Raw genomic sequence first — 17425 nt, 5'->3', positions numbered from 1 at the left:
TTGATTTTCAGGTCTCAATCGGTTCCCATCATCCTAGGAGTTTCTGTGATAGTTCAAGTTCACTGGTAGCAAGAATTGTCGGCTTTATCTCATTACATACTGTCGTCAGCCTCACGATTTTAAAACACGTCTACTAAAGAAAGGTTTACACACTTAGAATGTTTCATTCTACCCTCCAACTGATGTGGGATCTCAAAATATGTAATTTTCTTCCTGTCATCCACAAACAAAACCGATTGTTAGACTCAAATGAAGCTATAGTTTTCTGTTTTCATATGCTTTTGGCAAAATCATTGGCCTATTGTTTAGATCAAACCTTTGGATTTGGATGTCAGTAATATAAACAAATCCAGCAACATTGGTGCACCCAAAAAAGGGGTTGGAGTTGGGTCCTATTTTAGTGCATAACCATTGATGACTGTTGGATTTCTGCTACTCTTTTTAGAGTTCAATATTGGTAAGCTGTCGTTATCGTTAAAGGAAAAGAAAGGATGATAATGCAACTTTAAAAAAGATAAGAGACTAGGAATGTTATTTAATGAAGAAAAGCTAACAATGTTCCTAAAGAGATCACCTTGAGACAATTTCATCAGGTTCTTTAGCATATCAAACAGCAAAAACCCAATGGAGCAAATCCCGATTAATGTTGACATGTTGAACGCGGGGCTCACGGTCTGTCACGGTCATGGTTGTCTAAGGTGTGTTGCCTATAACCGCATGTCGGATGACCGTTCCAACCCTGACTTGCCGCCCAACTAAAAAGCATCCAAACAAGGTGCTCTTTTCCCAATCTGTAGGCCCCAACAGCATTTAGCCTGGGACCCTGGTAAAACCAAAAACAGTATAGTAACATCAATACAGTGGACATGTTTATAACCGTCCAAGTCCACTAATACATATTGTCCGTTTGAGCCCGCTACGTATCGTCGTCAGTCTCACAATTTTTTAACTCGTCTAATAGGGAGAGGTTTTCACACTTTCATAAGAAATATTTTGTTATCCTTTCTAACCGATGTGGGATCTCGTAAAACTGACTTTAGCCCACCATATTGAAAGTGAAAAATATCGTACTAAATCGTTTTTATTTCTAATATGGTATAGTATCAATAACTATGTTTTCTCTTAACTTAATCATCTTAATATAAACTTCACGTGTCAAACAAAAAAATTGTGAGTCTCGAAGGTACAGTAAGAGTAATTCAGAGGGGAATATTACCTATGTAAGGTATAAAATTAATACAGCTGCAGTTTGAAATATAAATTCATATATGACTTAACTTACAGTTGAAACCATAATCCCCCTTCACGGAAGTCAAATCCACGAGTGAGACGGGTTAGAGACTTGGTAAATAACAGCGGCAGCCCCTGTGCCCACTCCTCGCTCTGTTGCGCTACACAATGCTAAGACGCCTGCTGTCGCGAGCTCTTGCGCGCCGCCTTCCAGCCGGTGCCCACTATTCTACCACACCCATTTTCGCTCCCGCGACTGCTTTTTATCGTCAAAGTTCCTTTTTTTCTTCTTCTTCTTCGTCACAGATCCCGGACAGTAATATCGTTCAGCACCTGGAGGATGAGGGCGTCCTCAATCGACCCTTCTCTTCTGAACCCTCCGCCTCCACAATTTCCATTGATCGATCTGGATTGTGTAACCCACCTGGTACCTCCTCTATCAATCTCATTTGATTACGTTTTGCTTTTACATGTCGAGATGAATGAGACCGTCTTTTGGGTGGGTTAATGGCAGCGCACTCTCACGAGCCTTCTTCGGACTCTGAGCTTGTCAAGCATCTCAAAGGCATTATCAAGGTTTGGTTTCTTCTTTTTCTTTCATTTGTTTCGTGTGTGCCTCTTCTGCTTTGAATGTAGGTGAGGTGTTTGTAAAATTGCCTCTGTAAGTTCCTGCGTGGTTCCATTTTATGAAATTATTCTGAATTCTGTCTTCGATTTCATGCCAACTATGAGGTGCCTTTCTTTGAGTAATTTCTAAATCCTGGAAAGATGAGTGTCTTAATCTGATCGATGCTGAATTTCAAGGGAAATCATAGTGTCTGTTCAACGTTTTATGATTTCCCATTTTAGTGTGATTTAAGACCACCTGAATTCTAGATGTGGTCTTTTAGTTTGCCTCACTGAATTCTAGTTTATTTGAATCACTTTCATTGCATGCCATAAATTCTTTATTGTTAATATGGCAGTTTCGTGGAGGACCAATTACAATTGCTGAGTATATGGAAGAGGTTTTGACAAATCCTAAAGCTGGGTTTTATATTAATCGTGATGTTTTTGGGGCAGAAGGTGATTTTATAACATCTCCTGAAGTCAGCCAGATGTTTGGCGAGGTAATTCATCAGTACTTTTAGGTTCCATTACTGAATCTTGCAGAGTCAAACACAATGAAATGTATGTATATATACAGTTCTTGGAGGTTTTTCTGTTGCATACGAATGTTTTCTCAATACTTTTTGCCAAGGTCAGATGGTTGGTGTCTGGGCCATGTGTCTTTGGGAGCAAATGGGACGACCGGAGAAGGTGAATTTGGTAGAATTGGGTCCAGGAAGAGGAACTCTGATGGCTGATCTGCTACGTGTAAGTATCATACTTCTTAGAATTGATTTCTATTGCATTTGTAAGAGTAAACAAGGGACCTGTATTTAATTTCCCTTAATCAGTAAAACACCTTTGTCAATTCAGGGTGCTTCCAAACTTAAGAACTTCACCGATTCGTTACACGTACACTTCGTAGAGTGTAGTCCAGCATTACAGAAGCTTCAGCACTCGACCTTGAAATGTAGAGATGAAGATAATAAAGCTGATGGTGTTGAAAAAAGCAGTGTTAGCTCATTAACTGGAACCCCCGTGTCATGGCATCCCACATTGGAGCGGGTCCCCTCAGGATGTGTGTATCTATCTTCTTTACTTGTTCCCATATTTAATGAATTTCTCTTCTTTCTTACCATCATCATCGTTCTTACCATCTCGATATATATCTAGAATCGACCTTCTTGGATATGTAGGTCCCCGTGTCATGGCATCATCATCGTTCTTACCCAATGAATTTCTCTTCTTTATATCATCATCATCTCACTTATGTTTTGCTCTTTTACTTGTTAGTATACTCATTTCTTTTTCTCCTTGTTCTGTTTACTAATCTCGTTTCCAGTGCCAACAATCCTTATTGCTCATGAGTTTTATGATGCCCTGCCTGTACACCAATTTCAGGTTCGTTTCCTTCATCCCAGTTTTGGTATGAACGTACATTGTATGGTTATAAGGGGAAAATTGGGAAACTAGCTAGTAAATTGTTCATTTTCATTGAAGTAGGCACATTTTTTTATTTAATATTGAACTTGATATCTCAATCTTTCTAGAGAGCTTCTCGTGGCTGGAGTGAAAAAATGGTAGATTTAGCAGAAGATTCAACGTAAGGATTAGTAATTTTGCTTCTTGATTGGTCTATTTGCAAATCTAATCTAATTTATTTGACAATTTTTATCTGTATCATATAGGTTTAAATTTGTTCTGTCTCCCCAACCAACACCTGCAGCTCTCTATTTGATGAAGCGCTGCAAATGGTCTTCAAGTGAAGAGATCGCTAATCTTAATCAGATTGAGATTTGCCCCAAAGCAATGGAGTTGACCCAAACTATTGCCGAGAGAATAAGTTCTGATGGAGGCGGCGCTCTCATTATTGATTATGGCCTCAATGGTGTTGTTTCAGATAGTCTGCAGGTTTGGAATATTGCTATTGTCCGTCATGAACTTATACTGCTAAGCAAACACCCATGGTGGCTGCTCGTAAACAGTAGTGCGTTATAAACTTGAATTGTTTTGGTGCCCTATTATGGACTTTTTCAGGCAATTCGAAAACACAAGTTTGTTGACATCCTCGACAATCCTGGCTCAGCTGATCTTAGTGCATATGTTGATTTTCCTTCAATACGCCATGCTGCCGAGGAAGTTTCAGGTGCACGTCTTTAGCATATCATAATAGACTTATCGAATTTGACATGATTATTAACTTCAGCTTGTGAGGTCTCACATCGGTTGGAGAGGATAACGAAACATTCTTTATAAGGGTGTGGAAACTTCTCCCGAGGAGGCATGTTCTTTATAAGGGCGTGGAAACTTCTCCCGAGGAGGCATGTTCTAAAAACCTTGAAGGGAAAGTTCATAGAGAACAATATCTGCTAGTGGTGGGCTTGGCCGTTACACTGCTGCACTCTCATTCTTTCAATTATTACAGTGCTCTTCCCTAAAAAAGATTATTGCTCCATTTCTGGGATGTAAAAAGATCATAGCTTTGTTGTTTTTAATTTCTGTTTTTCCATTTTTGACAACCATGTCTTCTGAAGGAAGGATTAGAATCAGATTGTTATTATCTCTTTCAGGAGATGTCAGCGTGTACGGTCCAATGACTCAGTCTCAGTTCTTGGGTTCGCTTGGCATTAACTTTCGAGTTGAGGCACTGCTGGAAAATTGCACAGATGAGCAGGCGGAGTCGCTGAGGAGTGGATACTGGCGTTTAGTAGGTGATGGTGAAGCACCCTTCTGGGAGGGGCCTGATGAAGAGGCACCCATCGGAATGGGCACCCGCTATATGGCAATGGCCATTGTTAACAAGAAGCATGGCGTTCCAGTGCCATTTCTATGAAAGCTGCTTGATGTATTTCTTATGGAACCAACCAATATATTATCCTTTATAGATCAATTTTCTGTAGCAGGGTTTATGAGTTCAATTATATGAAAAGCAAAGGTCGAATCTTTTTTTAGTACAATAAATGTGGTGTGCTAGGAATCAAACTTCCAACCTCAAAGGAAAAATAACATTTCAATTAACAATGAGTTATGCTCATGTTAACGAGAGAAAAGATCAAATTTTTTTTTCAACAGGAGCGAAGGATGAGTTTGTACAGAGAATTTCCACACAGAATGTTCAACAAGTTTACACGCAAGGGTGCTTAAGCCAAATTGCTTATATCCCTCCCTAGAAACTCACCATTTGCAAGTTTACCAATGCTAGTTCCAGCGATGTAACCACCGGACCAAGCATTCTGCAAAAGAAGAACAATGGTATAACACACAGGCAAGGATGAACTTTATAAATAAATCTTACACACTTCTTAGCTCTTAAACGCTACATTTCATTTTACCTGAAAGTTGAAACCACCCGTTACGCCATCCACGTTTAGCACCTATAACACAACACATTAGAATCTTAATGAAGTCTCTGCTATGGTAACTCTAAGGTATCATTATAATTACCTCCCCGGCGAAGAATAGGCGAGAATGAATTTTGCTTTCCATTGTTTTAAGTGAGATCTAGATAGGAGAGACAAACGAATAAAAACAGTTGTGAGTTAGACGTGTTTCCTTTTCGTGTTCTGTTTTTGAGAGAGGAATAGAAGAGAACCTCTGACAGCTGAACGCCTCCAGCAGTGACAAATTCATCCTTAAATTGACCCTTCATGAAGAGAGAGCTTATAAAATCTGTGAAGGAAGAGCTATATACCATTTTAGAACATGGAAAAGCTAACACATGTACCTTCCCCAAGACCTTAAATATGCATTGCTTCAGCAGAGAAGAAATGGAGGCTAATGATTTGTTTGAGATGGAAGCCCACAAGATCTCATCATTTATTTCCTGGTCATGAGAAAACGAAAAACTAATTGGAAAGGGGAACTACTACAAAACTATAGCGTAATCGTTTAATGATGGGAAATAGCATCGAAACCTCTCGATCCAATAAATATTTCCAAAACCTTTTCACAAGGCCAAACTCTGAAGGACATGAACTGTGCACTTTTTGTTTCTGCAAATGTGTTGAGAGTACAGGGGAATTGTCAAGTAATACAATACATGAGAGAAAGGAGAGTCATCAAAATGAGCAGAAAATGATGTCTGGATGAAGAACCAAAAATTAGTAGGAACTTGCATGAACGGTATATGATTCAAGAATACCATAAACTGAGATTTGTGCCGGCTAAGAATTGTTTTGACATCTTCCAAATGCAAATCAGGAGCAAAATCCACAATGAGCAGGCCTACATAAAACAATATTAGCTGACAAAAATAAAACTATAACCTTCAAGTAAGGAATTTAAGAAACCTTTATAATCTGAAGTGAATAGGTCACGAGCTCCCCAAGCAGATAAACGAAGAATTACTGGTCCACTAAGTCCCCAATGTGTGACAAGCATAGGCCCAACCTAAATATGAAAAAAAATATTATGCATCATGCATTTCGTGCGTTAATACACCGCATGAAGAAGAACGTGCCTGCCTCTTCTCTTTTCGAAATGAGACAAAAGAACTTGCCTGTGTATATTGTGGAAGATGTCGTTGTATGTTTTCTAACTTAAGCTTTGCTCTGACCTTAGGGAATGAAACCTGAAATTGGCATGTAACTAAGATATGAGCAGACGATGATGTTACTAACATTCTAGTAGTATTTCTTCGATGACTAAGTAAATGCGGTGTCACCTAGACCGAATAGGGTAGACATAAAAAGCTCTGCCCACGCCTGAAGCAGAGGGAGAAGAAGAAGAGAGAGACAGATTGAGTGAGACTAATGCTATGAGCACGAGTAGGTAGGCGGCTAGAGTGCCTGGAGAGGGACGTAATGGAATGAATCTATAAAAATTAGAATACTAGACAAGCTATGTCTATAGAAGACTATCATAGAACAAAGAAGAGATCCTTTTGATAAATGTCTAGACGGGAAGAGTACGACATATTTAAGGGACCGATCCATTGAAGGATTTTGGGATCACGTTTGAGTGCTTCTATTTTCGAGCTAGTACCCTTTCTAGACAAGGGATAAAGGATAAAGAAAGTCAATTGAGAGCAAAGCCTTATAGTGTGGTTGTGAACATGAAAATAAAGACCTTGTTTGATAACACCATTTGGTTTTTTGTTTTTGCCTTTTGAAGAATACATTTGTAAAGTAGACAACAAATGTCTAGCTAAAAACGCTAAGGGAAAAAAAGCATGTACGTCAACATGAGATAGGGAGGTTCGATGGCACTAGCTACAGTCCCTATAAATTATAGCACGTCTATAACGATCCAGGCCCACCGCTAGCAAATACTGTCCTCTTTGGGCTTCCCTTTTCGGGCTTCCTCTCAAGGTTTTTAAAACGCCTCTGTTAAAGAGAGGTTTACACACCCTTATAAACGGTGTTTTGTTCTCCTCCTCAACCGACGTGGGATCTCACAATGTCTCTAAGGTGTTTTGCCTTTGACAAGAGGAGACATGCAAAGTAATAAAAAGAAAGCACTAAAAACCATAAATTGAAGGCAAGTGGTACGAAACGAAACTGATCACTATACGAGAGAGCGAAATTTGAACTAACCCCAGACAACTCTGCCAGTTGAGGATCTTCAATCTTGAAAGTAAATAGGCTTGGCACTGGGTCTACAAGTGAATGTCCAAGCTGAGCAGCAAGACTAAAGCCCTAGATAAAAGTAACCAGCTAAAGAATCAAGCCAATCCTAACACATTCAAGCACAAAAACCAGACAGCAATTGCTACCTGCCGACTACTCCCACTAGCAATCAGTAAATAGTTTGCTTCAACATGTTCAACAGAATTCATAAGCTTTTGAATCTTCAAAGCGAACTTCCCGCCACTACTAATCGATGCACTTGTAACGACCTTTCCAGTCTGCAACGAAACTGATCGAATAATTCAAAACTCAGCATAAAAGCATTTGCATAAACTACATGGCTGCACTAGAGTTTCAGAAAAGGATAGCGGAAATTAGTCGAACGAACCACCAAATACTGAATGCTAAGAACAGAACAGTCAATTAACAAACCTCCAGTGCGTTTTGCTTCAGCCATCAAACAATCAATTATGGAAGCAGAAGAATTGCTAACAGGAAAAACCCTTCCATCATCCTCAACCTATTCCAAATTTAAACACAAATTATTTACATATGCCAATAAGGAAACAAGAGATGAACAGCTTTGAAACACAACCTTTAGTTGAACTCCATGATTGGAAAACCAGGACATTGTATCCATTGGACCATGAACATTGAAAAAAGGACCCCTAAATTCTTTATGGCCTCTAGGGTAATGCTCTGCCAAACTCTAAAAGAAGTATAATTATCAAACAGATAGTATGCATTCCATGTTCTTAATAATCAATCCAGGATAAGTAAGAACTAATTGATGATAACCCTACACCTTTGCATCGGTAAAATGCCCATTCGTCACATTGCATCGGCCTCCTCCAGAAATTTTGACCTAACAAGAAAAAACAGGGATGGGTAAAAAAAAAAAACTACAACGGCGTGACGTCGAGAATGGGTGAAAGAACAGAACCTTGGAAAGGGGCCTCCCTTTCTCAATAACCATGACATTGAGATTGGGGGCGAGGGTTTTAGCTCTAATAGCTCCATAAACACCTGCCGCTCCGCCTCCTACTACTACCAATAGTTCTTCATTCAACTATCCATCACAAAACACCGACTAAATTTGTTTCGTTTCTGAGAAAGCCATCAATAAATTGATAATGACAAAAACAAATCACCTTCTGTACTGCAACTATGGAGGTTACAGCTTTCGTTAAATTCATCTGTAATGGTGGAAGATTCGATTTCGATTCTGAAGAACGAGATAGAAATTAGGTTGACATCACAGCACTTCGTATAAAAGGATAAAATGAGTATAATACAAATGTATAGGACACAACAAATATTAATATTAGAGACAACACACAAAAAAAACTTCAAATTTTACCGCCAAATTACACAAACTTATGAGTCTTAATACAAATTAATAATAATAGTTTGATAAATCTGAGTGTCAAACAAAATAATACTAAAATAAACGTTCACATTTAAATATTTTCATCGTAAATTTGAAAATTTAGATTAAAAAAAAAACTAACCCTATACAAAATTATGTTTATTAATTTAAAAATGTTCGGACTGGTAATGAAAATATTGAAAACACAAATCTACCGTGTCTTGAAAATAAAATAATAGAATTGAATGGTAAATTTGAAAATTTGGATTAAAAAAAAAAAACTCTTTAACCCTATACAAAATTATGTTTATTAATTTAAAAATGTTCTAACTGTTAATGAAAATATTAAAAACACAAATCTATCGTGTCTTGAAAACAAAATAATAGAATTAAACTGATAAAATTATACCCAAATAAAATTAATTTAAGTATAGTTCATAACAGATATTAAAAGTATTCATAACTCGACAATAGATATTAAAAACATATTTATCGTGCCTGGAATAAAATTAGAAGACAGAAGATATTAAAAACACATTTATCGTGCTGGAAAGAATTAGAAGATCGAATAAAATAAAAAATAAAACAAAATAACTTTATGTTATTTTTCTTATAAAATATGACATACTTTTTTCTAACACCCTATTTATAATAGGAATATTTATCAGATTTAAAATAATATATTAAAAATATTTTTTATTTAAATATAATAGAATATCTAAACACATATTCTATCATAATTAAAATTTGGATAAACTAAATTGTTGAATATGTTTCAATATGTTAGAATATTATGTTTTAATATTTTAAATATATATGTTTGATTGAATTGGAGAGGTTGTCAAATTTTTAAATAACATATTAAAATTAAAAATATTATATTATATTTAAATATCATAAAATATTTAAATACATGTGTATCATTTTAATCCTTCAAATTTTCCGTTATATGTTTTAATTTTTAATATATTTAATATTTGATGTGTCAAAATAAAATAAAATAATAAATTTTTTAATTAAAAAATAATAAATAATAAATTTATGTTATACAAGTTTGTTCCTAATTTTTAAAACAATTTATAATTTTGTGTGATTAACTATTATTTAATAATAATAATTATTATTATTATTCTTATCAGGTTTTTTTTGGATCGATTAGTATAATATTGTAACGAACTCAATCCAATCATTAGTTCATGTTAAACTATGTATAAAAAGGACCCGCTTTATAGATAACATCTATGTCAGCCTTTCCGTCTGAATGCGCTTTATAGATAACATCTATGTCAGCCTTTCCGTCTGTATGTCAGCCTTTCCGTCTGAATGCATTCAAAAGAATATGTCAGCCATGTCAGCCTTTCCGTCTGAATGCGCTTTATAGATAACATCTATGTCAGCCTTTCCGTCTGAATGCAGCCTTTCCGTCTGAATGCATTCAAAAGGACCGGCTTTATAGATGATCCCTATACAAGAGAAGATTATAACAATCTTTCCAGTTATTTATTTGGTTCCCTATTTCTATTTAATATAATCCTTAGGTCGAGTAAACGAAAGTCACTGTTTAATAGCTATTTTGTTTTGCTTCAATCTTCTTTATCAAAGGAAAAATTGAAGATTTAGTTACGATTAAAAAAAATTCTACCTTTATCCAATGGATCCTTTATTCCTTCAATTGGAAGTATTGATCCAATAAAATTATGTTTCGTAATTTTGTGATCCAATTTTTTCAATTTCGAACTTATTTTTGGATACAAATCACGATAATTTATATTTTTCCTAGAATTTGGAAGTATTGATCCAATAAAATTATGTTTCGTAATTTTCTGATCCAATTTTTTCAATTTCGAACTTATTTTTGGATACAAATCACGATAATTTATATTTTTCCTAGAATCTTTCATCAAGGGGTAAAGGATTAAAAATTAGGTTAGGAGATTCAGTTAATAAGGAAGTTAAAAAAAAAAAAAAAAATGTTTTCAGGGTTTAACTGATATTATTTTAATATAAAATAACCCTCTCACTCTTATAGGCGGCTGGAAGGGAGACTACCCAATTCACCAAAATCATGTCTACCTGGCGTCACAGGGATGTTGGTATCACATTCATGCCCACTTGCCAGAGGTTAGATTTTGCACCCACTATCCGGTATGATATCCACAAATAACATGGCATGGGGACTAGAGAATCAATGCTTCGGGTCATTTGACGAAGACTCACTAAAGTCCGACAAAGCCACAAAACTCGACGAAAAATGTATATAAAACTTGAGTTCCTCTCAAAGGTAAGCGTGTCAAGATCATGACGTCGCACAGTTGAATAAGTATGACCATGACCATGATATCCGCGACCACGCACACGAAGGTTCGACCACCGTCCATGGTTTGTTAGTGAAAGAGATTTAATTACAAATGTGATAAATATTCAAATTGGAACCATATATTTTAAAAATATTCATAGTATAGTTAGACGTGGAGATTGAAGGCATTGACATTTTAGATTTAGATCATAGAGAGAGAGAGAGAGATTTGTAGATCTATAATATTTTTGATAGAAGAGAAAAATAGTATAATTTCAGTTGGGTCAATATCTTGATTAGCCATTCAAATCAAGACCGATAAAGGAGGAGCAACACAATTGAGAGAAGGGCCATATATAGATCTGATTCAGCCATCCTTATGAATCGGAGAAACTTCAAAGCTGTTTTTACTAAGTCATTTGGATCTGGAACATTTTCTTCGCTAAATCGCACTGTCCCATTGGCCATTACCACACGCCCCCCTCATCCACTCATGAGCTCAAAATTACCCGCGCAGCCCACCACAATATTAGTGTCTATTTCCATCGTTTGGGCTCTGATTATGACAATTAAAGGCGGCACAAGCCAAGCCTGCGCTGCATGCAAATACCAACGTCGCCGCTGCTCCAAAGACTGTGCCTTAGCGCCATATTTCCCAGCTGATCAACCAAAGATGTTTCAAAACGCCCATCGCCTCTTTGGCGTCTGCAACATAATGAAAATCCTTAGACAAGTCCACGCGTCGCAGAAAGACGAGACGATGACATCAATTATCTACGAGTCGAACATGCGTGCTAGATTCCCAGTTCATGGTTGTTGCGGCGTGTTATGGCAGCTCCATTATCAAATACAACAGGTAGCTGAAGAACTTCGACAAGTAAGAACTAGACTAGCTATGTTTAAAGATCAATTCATTCCACCCAACATTGGGATGGCCGAAGGGAATTTCGGGAGCAACGACATGGTTTATCCGATTTACACGCAACAACAGCAACAACAACTACAACAATACAATTCGGGATTACTTGTAAATCAAGCAACAGATGGGAATGATTTATTATTTGGAAATGTGAACAGTGGGGGTATTTATCTAGATAACGATGATAATAATGGATTGATGTTGAAGGACTTGAGAATTCAACAACATTACAATGATAATTATGGGATTAATATTAGTAACGTTGATTCGATGCTGATGCAATCTAATTTGATACCGACAACAGTTCAAGGTTACCCTTTGCAACAAGAGATGGAAATTTCTCATGATTATGACGAAATTCCATTTGACACAATAGCCGATGATCGGCAATCATATATTGAGTCTAAAGAAGCATGCGATTCTAGGTATGTAATATATTTTATATTGAACTTAAAAAAAGTTTGAGAAAACAAACGGGAAGAATTGGAAGAATTATAAAATGGGTGGAGAGAAATTGAGCAAAAGAAATGAAATTGAATATTTATAGAGAGAAATTATGAAGAAAATTGATGGATTTTTGGGGCTTTGCATGCAGTGCGGAATCGACGTTCAAAGATGTGTCGGAAGCATCAGCTGAGTATGTTTCTAGGAGCGATCTCAAGAACGCTGCAGCTTGCTTTAGTTTAACAAGTCATATCAAATAAGATGATGGAGACACGTAAACCCAATCAATTGTAGAAGTAAGAGAATTTTAGATTTGGTTCATTCTTTCATATTCTTTATGGCTTATTAGCAGTGATCAAAAATAAGAGGAGGGATGAGTTGAGCAATCCCTTGAGCTTTTTTTTGTTCTCTCCAGTTTATTTGTATAGAAGAAATCGTGGCATAGTTTTAAACATGCCATTATTTAATTAATAATATCAATGACTATGTTATAACAAAACAAAGAACTTTGAATTTTAAATTCTGAATTTTTTTTTTTTTTTTTGTTTTTTTAATTTTGTTTGGTGAACAGTGTCAATATGTGGCGTGAGTCGGCTGGTGCACCAGTTTCCTGTTTAGCCTCATCAGGTGATTCGACCTCTCTTTCTTTTCTCTTTTTTAACTTCTTTCTATTCTGGAATATCAATATGTTTGAGAGTGATTGACTTGGAAGAAGAAGAAGATCCGTTGAGTATACAAATGGAAACGAAAAAATAACATAACCAGGAAATTCTAATACCATATTGTCTTTTGACATTGCTTTTCCGGCGGGCACAAATATGGTCTTTTGATGTTGGTTGATGTTGGCGTGGCGGGCGGGTGCAAATATGGTCTTTTGATGCTGGCGTGGCGGGCGGGCGGGCGCGAATATGGTATTTTGACGCTGGCGTTATGGTGTTATGGCCGTGGCGGACTCGAACAAGGTCTTTTGGCATGGAGTTGGCTGAAGCAAATTGATCTTTTGGCATGGCGTTGGTGGAAGCAAATTGATCTTTTGGCATGTAGTTGGCGCGGCATTGGGCATGGTGTTGGCGCGCCATTGGCGGACGCGGCATTGGGCATGGTGTTGGCGCGCCATTGGCGGACGCGGCATTGGGCATGGTTTTGGCGTGCCATTGGCGGACGCGGAATTGGGCATGGTGTTGGCGTGCCATTGGCGGACGCGGCATTGGCGGCGCAAATATGCTCTTTTGGGTTGGCGGGTGTAAATGGGACAATATGGTATCATGAGATGGCATCAGATAAAGTTTAAAATCAGCTCAGACACCCAACATCCATGTTTGTAACAGACCAAATTTGCACCTCATTAACATCACTGTTTTAAATGTGTGATTATGGTGTGGCGATTCTAGCCAATTGATTTCTGAAGGTGGATGAACGATGCTAAGGGCTAGCTGTGGGATGTAAAAATGCATTGTTCGGGGAGCGTTCTGCCTTGGGAAGCACCCGCGAGAATGTCGGCTGAGTAATGTAAACATTGGATTCTAGCCAACTGATTTCTGAATGTGGATGAACGAGGCTAAGGGTTAGCTGTGGGATGTAAAAATGCATTGTTAGGGGAGCGTTCTGCCTTGGGAAGCACCCATGCGAGCAGTAATGGACGAAGTGGAAGCGAGAATGTCGGCTGAGTAATGTAAACATTGGTGAGAATCCAATGCCCCGAAAACTTAACAGTTCTTCCGCAAGGTTCGTTTACAGAGGGTGAGTCAGGGCCTAAGGTCAAGTCGAAAGGCGTAGTCGATAGACAACAGGTGAATATTCCTATACTACCCCTTGTTGGTCCCAAGGATGGAAGAGACTAGATTAACCAAAAGATGATTATCGGTTCAAGGACACAAAGTGTATTCGATTTGAGGACGGAAAGTGTCACTGAATTTGGAGCATTGGGATGCGATTGATCTAGCAATATGATAGTACAAAATCAGTGTGTGTGTGCACCGCAGTGTTATGGCTGTTCTGATGTAGCGTGGCTTCTCGCCAACTGCATCAAATGGCTGTTCTGAAGTAGCGTGGCTTCTCGGCAACTGCATCATGGCTGATGCAGCGTGGCTTCTCGGCAACTGCATCACATGGCTCTGATGCAGCGTGGCTTCTCGGCAACTGCGTCACATGGCTGATGCAGCGTGCTTCTCGCCAACTGCATCACATGGCTGTTCTGTAGCGTGGCTTCTCGCCATCTGCACCACAGTGTGCTTGTGTTGGTCTCACGGTCTCAACCTGTATTTTTTTGGGACATTTTTAAGGCTCTTATACTACTTTAATAATTGAAATAAGCATTGCATTTTTTTTAAAACAAAAATAATATATAATAGTCAAATTTATTAATTTTTTTTATTGTAAATAGGATTAAATTAATTTTAATCTTCATGAAAATTTTGATTTTGTTGTGAAAAAATGTTATATAATTTTTTTATTAATATCATTTTTTTATGATTTAATATTTTCAATTTGAATTAAATTTACGTGTTTTAATGTTTAAAAGTTCTTAATTAAAAATAAATACAGCAAACTTAATTTCGGCTTGGTTTGGTAAAATAAATTAATATTTCATAGGTAAAATAAATTAATATTTAAAAAAAATAAAAATAAAAAAGAGATTGAAAAAAACAACAAAAAGAAAAAACGAAAGAGATTAAAAAAAACAACAAGAAACGAAAAAAAATATCGAAAATAACAACAAAAAAAACGAAGAAAAAAAAAACAAAAAAAACGAAGAAAAAAAGATTTAGTGTCTGTATTATAAATTGATTTTTGAGAAAAGAGAAGAGAAATTCAATTATTATATTGGTTGTTATTTGTGTTCATCCTCTATATGAGCTGAAGCATCGCATTTCATAGCAAGCCTAAAATTGATTATGGAGTCAGTTTCCCAATCTACAGGTCATGCTGTCTTCTTTCCATTCATGGCAAAAGGCCACACCATTCCTCTTCTTCACCTCATCCACCTCCTCCGCCGCCGCTTCCCCCACCTCTCCGTCACCATCTTCACCACCGCCGCCAACCGTCCCTTCATCTCCCAGTTCCTCTTGGACTCCGACACCGATTCCATCTCCATCATCAACCTCTCTTTTCCCCAAAATGTACCCGGCCTCCCCGCCGGAGTGGAATCCACCGACACCCTCCCTTCAACCTCCCTCTTACCTGACCTTTGGGCCGCCACAGAGCTGATGCAACCCGAATTCGAAAAACAGCTCCAATCCCTACCTCATCCGGTCAATTTCTTAATCTCCGACATGTTCCTCTGGTGGACTGTCGAGTCCACTTCCAAATTCGGCATTCCCCGAATCAACTTCAGCGGTATGTCAAATTTCAGCCGCGCTATCGTATCATCCATTAATCAAAACAAACTCTTCGATGGAATTAAGTCCTCTGACGAGATGATCACCGTCACCGATTTTCCATGGGTGAAATTTGTCCGCGATGATTTCGATGAAGATTTCTGGCACGCAGACCGTCGGACATGTCTCCCTTTTCAATTGATAATGAAGTCAATCCACGCAGCAACAAATAGCTACGGGTTGATTGTGAATAGCTTTTATGAGCTGGAGCCGACGTTCTGCAATTATTCAAGTGACAGGGGAATGGAAATGACTTGGAATATTGGACCGCTCTGTTTGGCCCAGACTTCCACCCAAAAACTTCGAACTCAGCAACCAAACAAAACCGGCACGTGGCTCGAATGGTTGGAGGCAAAACTGAGGCGAGGAGAGCCGGTGTTGTACGTGGCGTTCGGTTCACAGGCGGAGATTTCGAGTGAACAAATGAAGGAGATAGAGATTGGGTTGGAGGAATCTGGAGTGAGCTTTTTGTGGGCGAGAAAAGATGAGGAAATAGGAGATGGGTTTGAAGAGAGGGTGAAGGAGAGGGGGATTGTGGTGAGGGAATGGGTGGATCAATGGGAGGTGTTAAACCATGAGAGCGTTAAAGGGTTTTTGAGCCACTGTGGTTGGAACTCAGTGGTGGAGAGTTTGAGCTGTGGAGTGCCGGTTCTTGCTTTTCCATTAGTGGCGGATCAAGCTTTGAACGCGAGGATGGTGGTGGAGGAGTTGAGAGCGGGGATGAGGACAGTGGAGTGTGGAGGGTTGGTGAAGGGGTTTGTGAAAGGGAAGGGCTTACAGAGATTGGTGAGAGAGTTAATGGAGGGAGAGAAGGGGAAGGAGGTGAGGAAGAGAGCAATGGAGATTTCAGCGATGGCGAAGAAAGCCATGGGGGAGAATGGGTCGTCGTGGAGGGATTTAGAACAACTGGTTCACAAGATGTGCAGCAACAAATTACCATTACCGCAGACGGGTTTGGCAGCACCCAGTGGAGATGTAATAAATGATGTTCATTAAATATTTCCCACCAACTATGCACTTCATTTGACTAAATGAAAATAAGAGGGCACGTGTTCCCTTTCACTCCATCATGGATCCGTCTCGGTCACCGATACAGACCCGCAAACTTTATGACATTGGATTGAGGTTTAAAAAAGATGCATTTCATAAATAAATAAAAAAACATTGTTAAGAGGGTCAAGCATTGGGATAGCGGAAGGGAATTTCGGGAGCAACGACTTGGTTTATCCGATTTACACACAACAGCAGCAACACCAGCTACAACAATACCATTGGAGATTACTTGTAAATAAAGCAATAGATGGGAGTGATTTATTATTTGGAAATGTGAACAGTGGGGGTATTTATCGAGATAACGATGATCTTTTCACATTTGCTCTTCCGGCGGGCACAAATATGGTCTTTTGATGTTGGTTGATGTTGGTGTGGCGGGCGGGTGCAAATATGGTCTGTTGACGCTGGCGCGGTGGGCGGGCGCAAATATGGTATTTTGACGCTGGCGCGGCGGGCGGAGTGCAAATATGGTATTTTGACGCTGTCGCGACGGGCGGGCGCAAATATGGTATTTTGACGCTGTCGCGACGGGCGGGCGAGCGCGAATATGGTATTCTGACGCTGGCGCTGCGGGCGGGCGCA

General features: G+C 38.5%; 4 protein-coding genes across 4 annotated transcripts; 3 read left to right on the top strand and 1 right to left on the bottom strand.

Annotated features, from left to right (window-relative positions):
- Nucleotides 1–1342: 1342 nt before the first annotated feature.
- Nucleotides 1343–4842, top strand: LOC111808274 (NADH dehydrogenase ubiquinone complex I, assembly factor-like protein (DUF185)). The gene is made up of 10 exons (XM_023694158.2): nt 1343–1657; nt 1745–1806; nt 2196–2339; nt 2476–2586; nt 2692–2896; nt 3161–3219; nt 3369–3421; nt 3507–3729; nt 3856–3964; nt 4389–4842. The coding sequence occupies exons 1-10, from the start codon at nt 1399–1401 to the stop codon at nt 4649–4651; spliced, it is 1488 nt and encodes a 495-aa protein (XP_023549926.2). The 5' UTR covers nt 1343–1398; the 3' UTR covers nt 4652–4842.
- LOC111808280 (FAD/NAD(P)-binding oxidoreductase family protein) lies at nt 4810–8661 on the bottom strand. The gene is made up of 16 exons (XM_087117053.1): nt 8537–8661; nt 8329–8454; nt 8191–8250; nt 7981–8094; nt 7818–7905; nt 7532–7674; nt 7353–7454; nt 6317–6388; nt 6108–6207; nt 5960–6042; nt 5733–5810; nt 5543–5641; nt 5411–5461; nt 5263–5319; nt 5151–5192; nt 4810–5051 (listed from the first exon to the last, which is right to left on the bottom strand). Exons 1-16 carry the CDS (start codon nt 8579–8581, stop codon nt 4959–4961), a joined length of 1353 nt encoding a protein of 450 aa, XP_086973179.1. The 5' UTR covers nt 8582–8661; the 3' UTR covers nt 4810–4958.
- Nucleotides 8662–11439: 2778 nt separating this feature from the next.
- LOC111808284 (LOB domain-containing protein 27-like) lies at nt 11440–14716 on the top strand. The gene is made up of 3 exons (XM_023694178.2): nt 11440–12394; nt 12565–12709; nt 12985–14716. Exons 1-2 carry the CDS (start codon nt 11544–11546, stop codon nt 12671–12673), a joined length of 960 nt encoding a protein of 319 aa, XP_023549946.2. The 5' UTR covers nt 11440–11543; the 3' UTR covers nt 12674–12709; nt 12985–14716.
- A 454-nt stretch (nt 14717–15170) lies between these two features.
- Nucleotides 15171–16860, top strand: LOC111808276 (UDP-glycosyltransferase 90A1-like). Its single transcript, XM_023694163.2, has one exon. It carries the CDS (start codon nt 15308–15310, stop codon nt 16784–16786), a length of 1479 nt encoding a protein of 492 aa, XP_023549931.2. The 5' UTR covers nt 15171–15307; the 3' UTR covers nt 16787–16860.
- The last annotated feature ends 565 nt before the right edge of the window (nt 16861–17425 follow it).

This window comes from Cucurbita pepo, chromosome 13 (genome assembly GCF_057944985.1).
Source record: "Cucurbita pepo subsp. pepo isolate OVF chromosome 13, ASM5794498v1, whole genome shotgun sequence".
Taxonomy (NCBI): Eukaryota; Viridiplantae; Streptophyta; class Magnoliopsida; order Cucurbitales; family Cucurbitaceae; genus Cucurbita; species Cucurbita pepo.
This window is presented reverse-complemented; position numbering and strand designations above follow the sequence as displayed.